At 38.8% G+C, this 13,700-nt stretch overlaps 1 protein-coding gene across 1 annotated transcript in view; it reads right to left on the bottom strand.

Moving 5' to 3' along the window:
* The window catches only part of HMCN1 (hemicentin 1), a 187,720-nt gene that overhangs the window by 44,627 nt on the left and 129,393 nt on the right, over window positions 1-13,700 (bottom strand). The window contains exons 52-63 of the mRNA XM_062003248.1: window positions 12,742-12,887; window positions 10,650-10,800; window positions 9,717-9,920; window positions 8,155-8,268; window positions 7,049-7,236; window positions 6,435-6,531; window positions 2,330-2,491; window positions 1,753-1,866; window positions 1,419-1,621; window positions 1,100-1,181; window positions 839-970; window positions 489-638 (exon numbers count right to left, since the gene is read on the bottom strand). Of these exons, the coding sequence (XP_061859232.1) occupies window positions 489-638; window positions 839-970; window positions 1,100-1,181; window positions 1,419-1,621; window positions 1,753-1,866; window positions 2,330-2,491; window positions 6,435-6,531; window positions 7,049-7,236; window positions 8,155-8,268; window positions 9,717-9,920; window positions 10,650-10,800; window positions 12,742-12,887 (1,743 nt within the window). The remainder of the gene's footprint in view (window positions 1-488; window positions 639-838; window positions 971-1,099; window positions 1,182-1,418; window positions 1,622-1,752; window positions 1,867-2,329; window positions 2,492-6,434; window positions 6,532-7,048; window positions 7,237-8,154; window positions 8,269-9,716; window positions 9,921-10,649; window positions 10,801-12,741; window positions 12,888-13,700) is intronic.

Genomic DNA, 13,700 nt, shown 5'->3' with positions numbered 1-13,700 from the left:
AACAAAATGCTGGTTTGACTCTTGAGCATGTACTTTGTGCACAGTCAAGTGCTCGATGGCATCAAGACCATCATATTTCTGTTAACAGCCACACACTTCCTCCACCCTAACTAGCAGCTATTTTTAGCCCTAAAGAACACAGATAATAGTCATGATGTGCATCAAATCAAGATCATCAGTCCCACTAGTAAGTTTTGAGCACTTTAAGCAAGTTCAGTTACATGTGATCAAACAAGCAGCTTGAAATTCAATTCCTAAGCTTGGGAAAAAAATGGCAGGCAGGGATGTGCACCTCAAAAGACCAATCACTTAACAGAGTTACCCGTTCTGTTTGGCCTGCTGATGGCCAGCTATCACACATGTGTGTGCCAGCACACTCGGTGCACAGCTGATACTGCCTCCTCTTCCTCAACCAGCAGCAGCTAGCATGGGAAGGGATACTCAACCAATTACTAACCAGTTCTGCTCACTGCACTCTCATATCTTACCTTGGATAGAAAGCACATAGCTTTTCTGAGCTTTTCCCTCTATATTTGAGGCAATACAGGTGTAGGTCCCACTGTCTAGAAGCTGAGAGCGAGAAATCTGAAGCTTGCTTCCGCCAGATAAAATATGAACTTCAAGAGAATCAGAGTTTTCTGAAAACACGTAAACAGGTAGTCATCTCAAACAAGGCCACAGAGAATAAATGCATCTTGGGAATTTTTTTCATCAACATTTCAAAACAATACACAGATTCCAATCAGTTAACATAAGAGTCTGTCTAGAGACAGATGAAGAAAAATAAGAGGGGAAAAAGGGGAAAAAAAGAGCAGAAAAGAACTTGAGAGGACTTTACCTATCGGCTTTCCATTCTTAAGCCACACTAATGTTGGTGGAGGAATCCCAGTAGCATCACACACAAAGGTAACAGGATTACTGATAGTTTCATTGACCAACTCTTGTTCAGGGCCTTCTATATTTGGTGGCACTATAAATCATATGGAAGCAATAAGAATGGTCTAGTTACCAAATATTTTGTAAACTGATGTTGAATTGTCTAGTCTACAATGTCTATGGTATTATAATAACTACTGCAGATAACGCAGAGTATGCTCACCATAAACATTAAGGTGGAAATTTTTATCATCTCGCCCTGCAATATTTATGGCTTTGCACACATATTGGCCCGTGTCAGAAACCTAAAATAAAAATAAATGTTTTTTAAAAAACCCTTGTCACAGAGTCTTAATTTAATGCTACAGTTCAGAGAGATTAACAGCCGTTGTCTCTGTCAACTCAACATCTTTTTCACAGAATGAAAGGCCTCCAGCAATTACATGTATGCATAGCTGGTAGAATACAGTAGTAAAGAGCAAAACAATTGTTGAACAGTAGCACAGTAGTGGCAGATACAGCAGCCCAGAAGCCTGGCCTACCTCTGCCCTGTTGATTTGTAACGTTTGCCCATCTGCTAAGATCTCCACATTTGCAGACTCTGAAACGATGCGCCTGTTCTTGTACCAGGTGATGATTGGTGGTGGAATAGCATTGGATTCACACTCTAACAGCACTGGGGTGCCCACTCTCACGTTCAGCACTGTCAGTGAGGTGCCACTATGGTCTTTGATGCTTGGGGGCACTGTAAAAGAAGCTCAGAGTTATTTCTGCCTTTGTTTTTAAGAGGGCAGAAAACAACCTAGTAAAAATGAAAACAAAGTATTGCATTTTCCAAGCAACAGATATTATTTCAGAAAATAGGAAAAAACAAACCAAGGACAGTTAGAAAACTCTTCTTCTGACTTTCTCCAGCTTGGTTTCTGGCAATACAAGTATATTCACCACCATCTGGTAGTTTGGCTCGGGGAATCTGCAGAGTACGAGCACCTGAAGTAAAAAGAGAAGGTTTGAGATTCATTCTACAGTTGTTGCATCAATCTCAAATGTTATTTTAAAACTGCAGGTCCAACAGACTGAGCACTGGCACCAAATGAATCTCAGATTCAGAAACGTGCTTCATTGCCGTTGCTTTTTCAGGTTCATTTAATCCTTAAAAAACCCCACCAAAATCTAGACAAGAAAACAAAACTTTTAGGGTAAATTTCATTAGTGCTGCTAATAAAAAGTTCAGATGAGAAGTTTGGTTTGTAGCTGCTAACTGCTGTCTCCTAACATAACTATGCCATTTGCACTGAACTCATCACTAGCTCATCCTTTATTTCCCACTCTCACCCATCTGCACTCCTAAGACCCTATGCCTACCTTACTAATTTGCACAGATGTCTCTAAGACAAGAGAAAACAAACAGAAGCAGAGCCCAAAGGCTGTAGAAATAGCTGAGGTTCCTCACCAGGGACAATGAAAGTGTTGGTATTCGAACTGATCAGTTTTCCATTCTTGAGCCAGCTGAGATCAGGGGGTGGAAAGCCAGTGACTTCACAAGTCAGAGAGATGAAATTGTTTACCACCACAGTCAAATTCTCAGGATTAGTACCAACAACACTTGGAGGAACTGTAGAGAGAAGTACATTAATAGTATTTATCACACCATCAGCAAACAATATTCCACAAGATACTGAACTATTAAAATAAGCTGAATTGTTCAGTTTTGCAAAAAGGTCAAGTTGCAAAAATCTTTCACATCCCATGAATGGATCCACTGCGGTATCTAGAAATACGCCCGAAGCCAATCTAGTGCCCATTCCTGTTCCTATAATTCACAAAAAATTCAACAATTTCATTTGCAGTCCTTCTGTGCTTGAGATTTGGGAAGGCTAATTATCTATGAGAAAACCTGAATCTCCTGACTAAGGCACTATCCATTTTAAAACTGTGCTCAAAGGACATTTACTATATCATATTGTCAGTGTGCTGGGGTGGACAAGAAGGCCGGTGGCATCCTGGCTTGTATCAGAAATAGCACGGCCAGTAGGACCAGGGCAATGATCTTCCCCCTGTACTCAGCACTGGTGAGACTGCACCTCTAGTACTATGTTCAGTTCTGGGCCCCTCACTATGAGAGGGACATTGAGGTCCTGGAGTGTGTCCAGGGACAGGCAACAAAGCTGGTGAAGGGTCTGGAACACAAGTCTCACAGGGAAGAGCTGAGGGAACTGTGGCTATTTAGTCTGAAGGAGGCTGAAGGGAGGTGTGATCACTGTCTACAACTACTTGAAAGGAGGCTGCAGCGAGGTGGCGGTCAGTCTGTTCTCCCAATTAAAAGTGACAGGACAAGAGTAAATCGCCTCAAGTTGCACCAGGGGAGGTTTAGATTTAAGTTTAGGAAGAACTTCTTCCCTGAAAGGGTTGTCAAAACCCTGGCACAGGTTGCCCAGGGCAGAAATGGGGTCTCTATTCCTGGAGAGGTACCAAAGCCATGTAGATGTAGGGCTGAGGGACATGGTTTAGTGGTGGCTGTAGCAGTGCTGCATTAACAATTGGACTTGATCTTAGTGATCTTCTCCAACCTAAACAATTCTGTTGTTCTACTTAAGGTAGAACAGATTAAACTTACCTTGTCAATATACGTAGGATGACTAGGTATAATTTTTTCCTGATATTGTGTTGCTCCCGTTCCTTCTGAAATTGTCTGCTTTCTCATTACAGAGAAACCAAAATGATTCCTTCTGATACAGTTTATAGAGTTCCTTTGTTAACTAGACAAACCTGTTGTTTAATAGTGAGCTAAGCAGTTTAAAATTCTGGCATGTAAGCATTGCTCTATAGGGTGCACTTTTAAGCTCATGTCCCAATATTTTTAAATATCAGAATATTTTGACATTTGGTCTTTCTACAAGAACTATTTAAAATGAAAGAACTGTAAATCTCTTCCTTTTAATAAACCCCAAGTTTTATTTTCCATGCTTTTGCAGTGTGGATATATAAAACACTTAAGAGGAAAGCAAAAGCATGTTTCTTGGCAATATTGGGTGGAAAAATCATTCCAAAGAACACACGGAATCCGTTTCTTCAAAGATAGAAATGTTAAAGTATTTTGGACCATAGCCACCAGAAATACTCCAGCTGCTTTCTGTCACTTGAATGACACAAAACAGTCATAAACTTGAGTTTATTGCTCCTCTGTGGTGCTGCAGAAACAAGAGGAGTCCATGTAAATGGGTGAATTCAGTCCACATTTTTCAACTTGGAATAACTAAAAGTTATTTCTCTGATAATGAACATCAAGTGTTTCACTATAATAAATAGAGAATTCTGATCTGATGACATTTTATAGCTATTTATATTTATTTACTTTTACACTCGCTTTCCCACAGATGTGGTTATTGGCAGTGCAGCTGGGCAATTTAATATACAGGGCCAAATCTGAGCTATCTTGTAACGAATTTTTGCTTAAACTATGTAAGTGCTAGATTTCAAATTCTGCAGCCCTCGTGCCCACAAGTGCATCACAAGTAACCTGGATATGCAAATGTATTTGTATGTACATACAGGTGCAGTACTGAGCTCAATTTTAGTATTCAGTGTAAAAATGACACATTTATTATATCTCATGCTTTGAAGTTTTAAAACTGGATGCTTATTTTTTACATTTCAGAAGGTTTCCTTTTAGTTTTATTGCTCACCTTTGAGACAAGTGAATTTTTCAACTTAAAAAGCACCATCTTTAATATTTAAGTTGATGAAAGCATTCCCATTAGAAACATACAAAAATGCTGGAAAATAACCTTTTTTTGACATTGACAAAACAAAGACCATGCTGCTTAGCAATACAGCACTCTCATCAGTGCATCACCCTGTGTGGTCCTGCGCAGCTACAGTTCTGGTTTTTCAAGCAAAACTGCATCCAGAGAATAACAGGCCTAAATTTTAATACTTTTGAGCTGGAACTGATGCTTCATGCAAGTATTTCTATTAAAATAATATTATAAACAAATAATTTCAATAAAATAAGTTTAAATTAAAATACAAATGTAAAGAACAGCAAAATATTTTTATTTAAAAGCAAAACTTAAACATCAGGAAATCTGGATATTCTCCATTGAAAGAAAATAACTTCTCAGGGAATGACTCCAGGGCAAATCCTTCCCATGACAACACTATTTTTGGCTAACTGTATTACCAAGTAGAAATAAGTACTAGAAATTTATTTCACTTAGTATGTACATTTGCTGCACACGCAAATGAGGAAAAAATTTCTTCTCTATGTAATAATCTGAATAATCAAATTTTTTTGGATGCTGGTACTATATTTAAGGAAGAGAAAGAAGACGACACCTGTTTTCTATCTACTATGTAATACAGAGGTTAGCTAGCTAATTAGGAGATGAGAAAGGTATCTGATCAGATGTATAAGACTGCAATGTAAGTCTCCAAATCATACTCTGAAAGCAGATCTAGCTGCCAGTATTCCTTGGCAGGTTTTAAAATGTGAGTGTAGATGAATTTGTGGGAGTAATGCTTATTTGATCAAAGAATCATAGAATGGTAGTGTTGGAAGGGACCTTTAGTCATCACTTAGTCCTACCCCTCCACAGAAGCAGGTTTACCTAGATCAGGTCACACAGGAACACATTGAGGCAAGTCTTGAAGACCTCCAAGGAAGGAGAGTCCACACCCTCCGTGGGCAGCCTGTTCCAGGGCTCTGTCACCCTCACAGTACAATACTTTTTTTCTTATATTTAAATGGAATTTTTTGTGTTCCAGCCTCATCCCATTACCCCTTGTCCTGGCACTAGATACAATAGAAATTCAATTCAATTGATATCTTCAGTTCAGAATGGAAAGCTGAAAGTGGTGGGAAGAAAAGTGAGCAGAAATAAAAGACAGTGTTTACTCTGAAATGTTAACTAGAGATATCCTGATTCTCTGCAGCTATGGGGAGAGGTAAGGGAAGGTGGTGGGATAATTGTTTTTTGGAAGTAACGGAAGATGTCTTAATTTCTTGATTGTATTTGGTTTAGACTTGTGAAGCAAGTTTAGACTTGCTGAAGCTCAAAATTGATTTAATCCTATTCTAACTCCACAACAAAACAAAATACCCATCAGTAAGGAATCTTGAAGGTAAATTTTTAAAAAGTATGCTTTTACATTGCTGTATCTCTTTGTTTAATGCTTTCTAATTATTCATTTTCTTGGAAAATACATTTTATTAACATATCAAAACAGACTATAATCCAATCTGTTTGTAATTCATGATTTCAGGGCTTAGTAACCCTTACACAGTGTACACACAGAGCCACTACAGAAGGCTCCTAGACCAATAATAATTTCCAGCTATGTGGAATAAAAAGCTAAAGCCATATGGTGTCACAAACCATGTGTTGTCGCGATACTTTAAACTTACATTTGATTTCTTATCAAAATCTCCATTACAGCCAATAGGTTACATGCATAAAGCTTTGTATGTGCCTAAGCACTCTGTTAAAATTAATACATTCAAGATCAATTAATATCTGAAAGAAGACAATCAGAAAATTAGAGATTATTCTACATACCATGAACATTCAGGTTAAAATACTTCTTGGCGCTCCCCGCGATGTTTTCCACAACGCAGATGTATCTGCCAGTATCAGTTATTCGGGAATTCAAAATCTAGGGGAAAAAAACCATAGAGATGGTTGTTCAGCTAATACATAAGACAACTTCTTGTCAAAGAATGGAGAGAATTAAGCTCAGCTTGCAAACTATTTTCATGGTTTCATCCAATTGAATTCACTGACAGGAAGGAGGAATTCTTTAGAACACATTTCCTTAGAAAAAAAAGAGTAGTACATTTTTAAACTCTTGTTAGGGGAACTTAGACAAAGTTGACGGCAACAAGTTGTTCTCCACAAAAGTCAACATTATTTTAAACCAAGGGATTTTACTGCTGGAGTTCACAGTGTGACACCACAAGCAGTTCAGTCAGCCTAACTAAGGAAACTACACAGCAGTGAAATGCAGCAGCTGTGAGACAGGAACAAGGGAAAAAAAGACTCCTTAGGTTTGGAGCACCTTCTTGAGAAAAAAAGAAAATGCAGAATCACATATTCAGCAAATATAAGCAGTTTTTGCTTTCTGGGTAGGTTGTGTTTGTGATGCTAAAAATCAGGTTTTCACTAAAAGCTACCTGTAATCTCCTTCCATTGGACAAAAATGTGTGTTGGTCATCTTCTGTTAGGAGGTGACCATCCTTTTGCCAGGTAATACTTGGAGAAGGGCTGCCACTTGCAACACAGTCCATCACTGCAACTTTGTTCACAAGTACAGTCACTTCTTCAGGGAGATCACCATCAGCTCCACGGATGGATGGTGGTACTATGAAAGAGCAAAACATAAGAACACTGTGACCTGGTACTTCTCAGTGTTTTCTGTTGTGGGTTGTTTGTTTTGTGGGGTTTTTTAAAATTGAAGCCCAATCCATTAGATTGAGGTTTTAGAAAAAAGTAAATAAATCTTCAGCAAACACATTGAAAAATGATAAAATCCCAAGAGTAGCTCAGCTGGAACAAATCAGCAGAACTCAGGACAGCAGAACTACATTTGTTCACAGCAGTCATAAAGAGGAAAAGGTGAAAACTCATTTTCCAGTTAGTCCATCATGTTCTTTGCCACCAGAACAAAAAAGAATTTCCAAGGCAGGATCCCTTCCTAACAACAAATCAGTGTTTTCAGTGGTAGATACAGAAACAGAGGTGAGGAAATAAGCATTTCCCAAGGCAAAACCATTGAGTACATCAGCAGACAGTGCAAGCAGCATACAAAAGCTTTCTGTGCAATGTTTGTAATCAGATTACAAATGGAATCTGCAGGCATTCAAGGGCTGATCTAAATTATAAATTTCCTTAAGCCTTTGAAAATTTTGCAGCCATTTTAGAATATGATGACTAAAAGAGAGACAAAGTTCTAGTAAGTCAGAACTTTGAACTGGAAACTGGGTTGGGGACAAGAGATACCAAGAAAACCTGGATTTCTACATATACTTTTCTTTCTGGTAAAGTGTGATAGGGGTAACACAACTGAGTTCCTGTAACAACAGTTTTAAAACATATTAAACTAACAATATGAACACTATTTTCATACAGTTCTTTATATTTCTACAATACTCCAGCATCTTACATAAACATATCAAGTTCAAATATGTAGAATTTATAAAAACATTAAAATAAACCCAGACTATAATCCTTCATTAGTTTCCAAAGAGCTCTTTTTTTGTAATTAAAAAGGAGAGCTCACAGAGCACGTGGACATCATAATGAATGGAATCCTCCCCAGCTTCATTTACTGCCACACATGTATATCTCCCAGCATCTTCAGCTCGTGCTCGTGGAATCTGCAATACTCCACCTCCTGGAAGGAAAATGTGTTCAAGATTTAAATACAGCATCAACCGTTTTCCATCATTTCTACACCACATTTCACTAGAGACCTGAGCAAGCAAATTTATGAATGGTCAGCATTTGTTCTGAGTTATAAGTAACTAACGACTTCTATTTCCTAGCTACTTTTCCTACTGGCAGATACTTGGGATTCAGCACTGTTCATACTTAAATTTTAGAAAAGAGTAATTAATTCCACATAAAGGAGTAACATTCTTCAGCAATACACAGCTAGACATTATTCTTCAATCAAAACCAGAAATATTTCTCATCAAGGTCAGAGAACTAACAGCAAAAGTTAATACAAACATAGAATATTCTGCTAAAGCTGTTCCAAACTAAAAAAAAAAATATTACTTCTGAGACTTATAGGTACTTTTTACTGTATTCCTCGTTTATAAATAGCTTCAGAAAGAGAATAATAGAATCACTACAGTTTGAAAAGACCTTTAAGATCATCAAGTCCAACTACTAACCTCACACTGCCAAGCTCATCACTAAACCACGTTCCTCAGCACCTCATCTATATGTCTTTTGAATATCTCTAGGGATGGTGACTACACCATCTGCTTGGGCAGCCTGTTCCAATGCTTAACAATCCTCTTGGGGTAAAAGTTCTTCCTGATCTCCAAATTAAATCTCCCCTGGTGCAACTTGAACCCTTTTCCTCATGTCCTGTCATTCACTACTATAGAGATCGATCCCCCACTTCACTGCAACTCCCCTTCAGGTAGTTGCAGAGAGTGATATGTCTCCTCTCAGCCCCCTCTTCGCTAGGCTAAACATTCCCAGCTCCCTCAGCTGCTCCTCATCAGATCTGTTCTCTCGATCCCTCACCAGCTTCATTGCCTGTCTCTGGACACACTCCAACAGAGAGAGAACATATTACGAATACATATTGGGAGTGGTTGTCATTGGTTTCCCAACTGATGAGCAACAGGTAAACATGAAGACATAATCACCATTTCTGCCCTTTACGTACACCATCCCAAACAATACTCTGCACAGAAAGATAACTCAGCATTGTAAGTTTCTCTTTTTCCCTTTCTCAATTAGGAGCTCATGGCCATTTTTCTGCTGGAAACATTATTTCCATGCCTCATTCCCTGGTTAAGAGGCTTTTCTATGCCAATTATGATTTTGCCAAAGCAAAAAAACCCAAGGAAATAAATCAGGAACACATCAGAAGGAAGGTATCATTGCTGTATTTTATCTTTCAACACATCATATTGAAGATAAATGGTGACATTCACACTGTTTTAGAGACTACTTTTTAAATGAAAGAACAGTCTGAGGACTGGAGAGAAACACTTCCAGTCAACAAAGTCTGAAAAGAACATTAAAAGAAAGGAAAAAAAAATATTACTATACAAACTAACACCATTTCTTAAGGTCAGAAAGTGCCATTTTAATCCTCACCAGGTAATATGAGTACTTTATCACTAGAGCTCACAGGATAGCCATCTTTGTACCATGTCAGAACTGGAGGAGGAACAGCATTGGTCTCACAGTACAGTGAAAGAGGATTGTTGACAATCACATCTTTAGCTTCTCCACCTCTTCCTGTATCCACCATGTTACCCACTTCCCAGTCCTTGTAAGACTTTTGGAAACTAGGAGGTACTACAACCAAGGAGAGGAAAACTGTTAGAATTTTACAGCAGAAATAGCTAGTTTGAAAGTCAAAAAATGGAAAGATATTGTAATTGTTAAACAGCAACAATAAAAATTAAGTGTATCAAATTAACCCCTTCCCTCAACTCATATTACCCAGAAAATTCTAGCTCTTTCTGTCAGAACGAACAATGGAGCAAACTACTGAATCTTCTCTGAAGACTAATAAATAACAGTGTAAGATGACCTGATAACAAAACACAGATGATATTAATGAAAACAAGATTCAAATGGTAAGCTATATGGTTCTAATTTTGTCTGAATTTTCAGAAAGTACTAATCACTGTTTTCTATTTACATACATTGTGTAGGCCAACAGGACATCTATGACTGGGACCTCTAAATACTACTCAGTGATGATAAATAAAATATGATGTGTTAGTTTAATCTAGATTTAAACCTTTTCATGTAATTTAGGGGAAGATCAGAGCTATTATGTCATTCTGTTCACTTAAATCACACTGCATATGTCACAAAATATAACAGAAAGAAGAATCAAATAGTGTCTTCCTTAAAGATAAGAAATATGTATATATGAAATCAAAACCACACAAAACATGAGAGCAGTAGATTGGACCAAGAAGGGGTAAAGGATAGAAAATTATGAAGAATTCCAACATTCCAGAATATGAGGAGGGTAGGCTACCAGAAGAATTTTATTATCTGAACTCTGTTTACCTTGTATATTTACATCGAATTCCACTTCATCCTCCCCTGCAATGTTGGATGCTAGACAAGTGTAACGACCAGTGTCTGACACTTGAGCTTCCTTAATCTGCAGAGTACGGCCACTGTCTTGGACAATGACATGATCATCTGGTTTAAGTGGCTGCAATGCAATTTGTCATGGAAATCAGTACTTGGCAAACATACACTAGAAATAGCTGTCTTTGTGGAAGTAATGTGACATCATCTCTCTTTCAGTGAAACTCAGGTTGTTTCAAAATCCTTCCTAATACTGGGAAGTAAGGGCCGATTTTGGTTTTGGTACTTCCTCTGCTTTGATACCACTAACAGAACATCCTTCAGCTCTTGTTAATGCTTACAGCACAATCTGCTTTCAATCTATACACAGGAAGCAGTTGCTTAGGACACCAAATTACTGACTGACCACTTAGGATATAGTCCTAAGCCAGGTGCTCCTAGGATGGCAGCGTAAGCCACAGGTGATGCAGCCCAGCACTCCTCTCATTTGCTCACTTTCCTCAGACCAAAAGCTTTTCCTCCCTAAGTAAAGTTGATCAAACTCCAAGTTCCTCGAGACAGTTTCCTTTTCATGGTTATCAGAAACTCTCCATCTTCACCTTTCTAATCTTGTTAGCTGGTCTTCTAAGAGTATGTGGTTTTACATTACTCCTAACCTTAGCCACAAGTTGCTACTGCAAGGGGCAGTGTCATCCCCATCAGGCAAAGGCTCTCGTGACACCTGATTAAGTGAGGCTGATTCAATCCCTGAACTCACTGGCCACACTGATGAGCTGATGGAAAAAATATATGTAGAACTGTCAGTTTTCTGAGGTACACAACTAGATCTAACTCACCTACAGCCATACAACCACAAGGATCTGCTGTCCAGGAAGGACACAGTGTGAATATAAAACGGATGCAGCAGCAACACAGAGATAAACAGAATTAGATATTACTGTCACTAGAATTTACATTGCAGGTAACAGTAGAGACTACACTAATACAACCTGTCTCTAATAAAAACAGATCACATTCGGGAGGCAGCACTGAACTCCTGCCCTGCAGGGCACAACTAACTTAGCCTACAGATATAAATGAAAGCCATTTAACCAGGGACAATCTAAGTGAAAGCTGTTGCTCTCACAGTTACATCAAGCTGCTTACAGCTACTGTCCGTCTTTGGGGACCTCACAACTCCCCCAGCATCATTTATCATTGGCAATATAATCAGTACACCAGGAGATGCTAAAACTACAGCATATGCTCAAAACAGATGGAGGGTGTATACAGTCTCTCCTGTGACTCCAGGCTGTTTCTGCATGCTTGGTGAATACAGTAAGAGCCAGTCCAGCTGCAGAGGTGCAGCGGTCTGCCACATGACAAGTGCTCTGCCAAGAACAGCTAAATCAAGAAATTATATTTCTCCTTTCTTACAGAAGAGTTGCATTGGTTCATTTTATTTATTTCTAGCCCCCAGTAGACTGTACATCAGTATGTGGCATTGCCCTTCCAGACTGCTTCTCCTCCAAGCTGATGTTGTTGTGAAGACTGTTTGTGCCAGGAACCATACCTCATTCCCCCTTGCAGAGGATCCAGATGCTTTTGTGGCTTTGTGAGCTCTGCCAGAACCAAGTGGGAGGCTCTCTGAAACTTTTGCTAGGGCAGCACTTAAGAGGAACTAAGCATGGGGCCTTTCTATAACAGTGCCTTTGGGAACTTTACACAATGGCAAATGGACATGTGGTCATACCATGGGATGCTACTGCTAGGCAGGACCCTCTCCCTTTAAAGCACAGGCCAGTGGCAGCCCTTGTAAACTCCAGCACTGATGTCTCAGTGGCCCTGCCGAGCACCCACAAAAAAGTAAGGGTGTCAATTTGTGGAGGTCTGGCCAACAGCAAACAACCCACACTGCATCAGGGTGGGTGATCCTGCCAGCAGGACAGTGAGAGGAAGATTTCCTGCTGACTTCAGCAGTTTGAACAAGTCTGTTACACTTCATGAGTGCTCATGATAGCAACAGCAATTAAGCAGTTTTTTCTGTACAAAATCCACTATGAGAAGGAATTAAGGTTTGACTGGCCTGTCCATCCTTGTACCAGCTGATGGCAGCAGCAGGAATGGCATGAGCTTCACACTCCAGGGTAAGGCTGTGATTTACTTTGATCTTCACTTCTTTAGGGGTGAGACCCTTCCCTGAGAGATCCCCTTTGTTAATGGTGGGTGGAACTGCACAAAAACAAATGGAGTGAGAAGGACTTTCATGACTTACTGTCTTATGCAGCATTTAAAAATCCAGTGGACAAAGGGAAACCTGGATGATAAACTCAGGCAAAGCACGTACATTCCCCTTACAATCTGCCTGTTGCCCATAGATGAATTTTTACGTATTTTTAGATCTACATGTATGTATTTTAAACTACTCTTAGTACATGTATTATATATAAAACTGTGTTGAACAGTTTTAGACATGCAAATCTAACTATAGCCTTATGTAGCTATAGCACTTTATTATGTGTTTGGCTTGAATTCTATAGAGTTCAATGTACTGCAGTCATGAAATAGCATTTTAATGGAAACTAAAATTCTCAGAAACATGTGTTTGAACTGAAGTCTACACTCGGAATAGCTGGTCAAAACTCAACATTTCCATTCTATTGAAATCCCAGTGTTGCAAAATCTTGTTTCCTTCTGAATCAGAATGAAAACAGAACATTTCAAAATTCTTAAGCTACCCCTCACTCTGGTCTCATAATGTCTTTTAAATTATTTTTAACACTTTCAAAATGTTTTCCATTCTTTTTTCAATAGAACGTTTAAAATTCTCTTTAGTGTTTACAGTATCATAATAGCTGACAGTTGCAGTGACACTTAGGGGTGGAGGGCTTTATGTTATTATATAGCCATACTTCACTAATGAACTCTTTTGTCATCTTCTCATTATTTCGAATCCAATGAAGTCTTTATTAGGGGCTTAGTGTAATTAAAATATCAGCATGGTTATTGCGAGGGAGCAAACCAAACTCCAATTCAGAATAGGAA

Source organism: Colius striatus, chromosome 10 (assembly GCF_028858725.1).
Source record: "Colius striatus isolate bColStr4 chromosome 10, bColStr4.1.hap1, whole genome shotgun sequence".
Taxonomy (NCBI): domain Eukaryota; kingdom Metazoa; phylum Chordata; class Aves; order Coliiformes; family Coliidae; genus Colius; species Colius striatus.
Note: the sequence above shows the minus strand (reverse complement) of the source record. Positions and strands in the feature narration are given on the sequence as shown.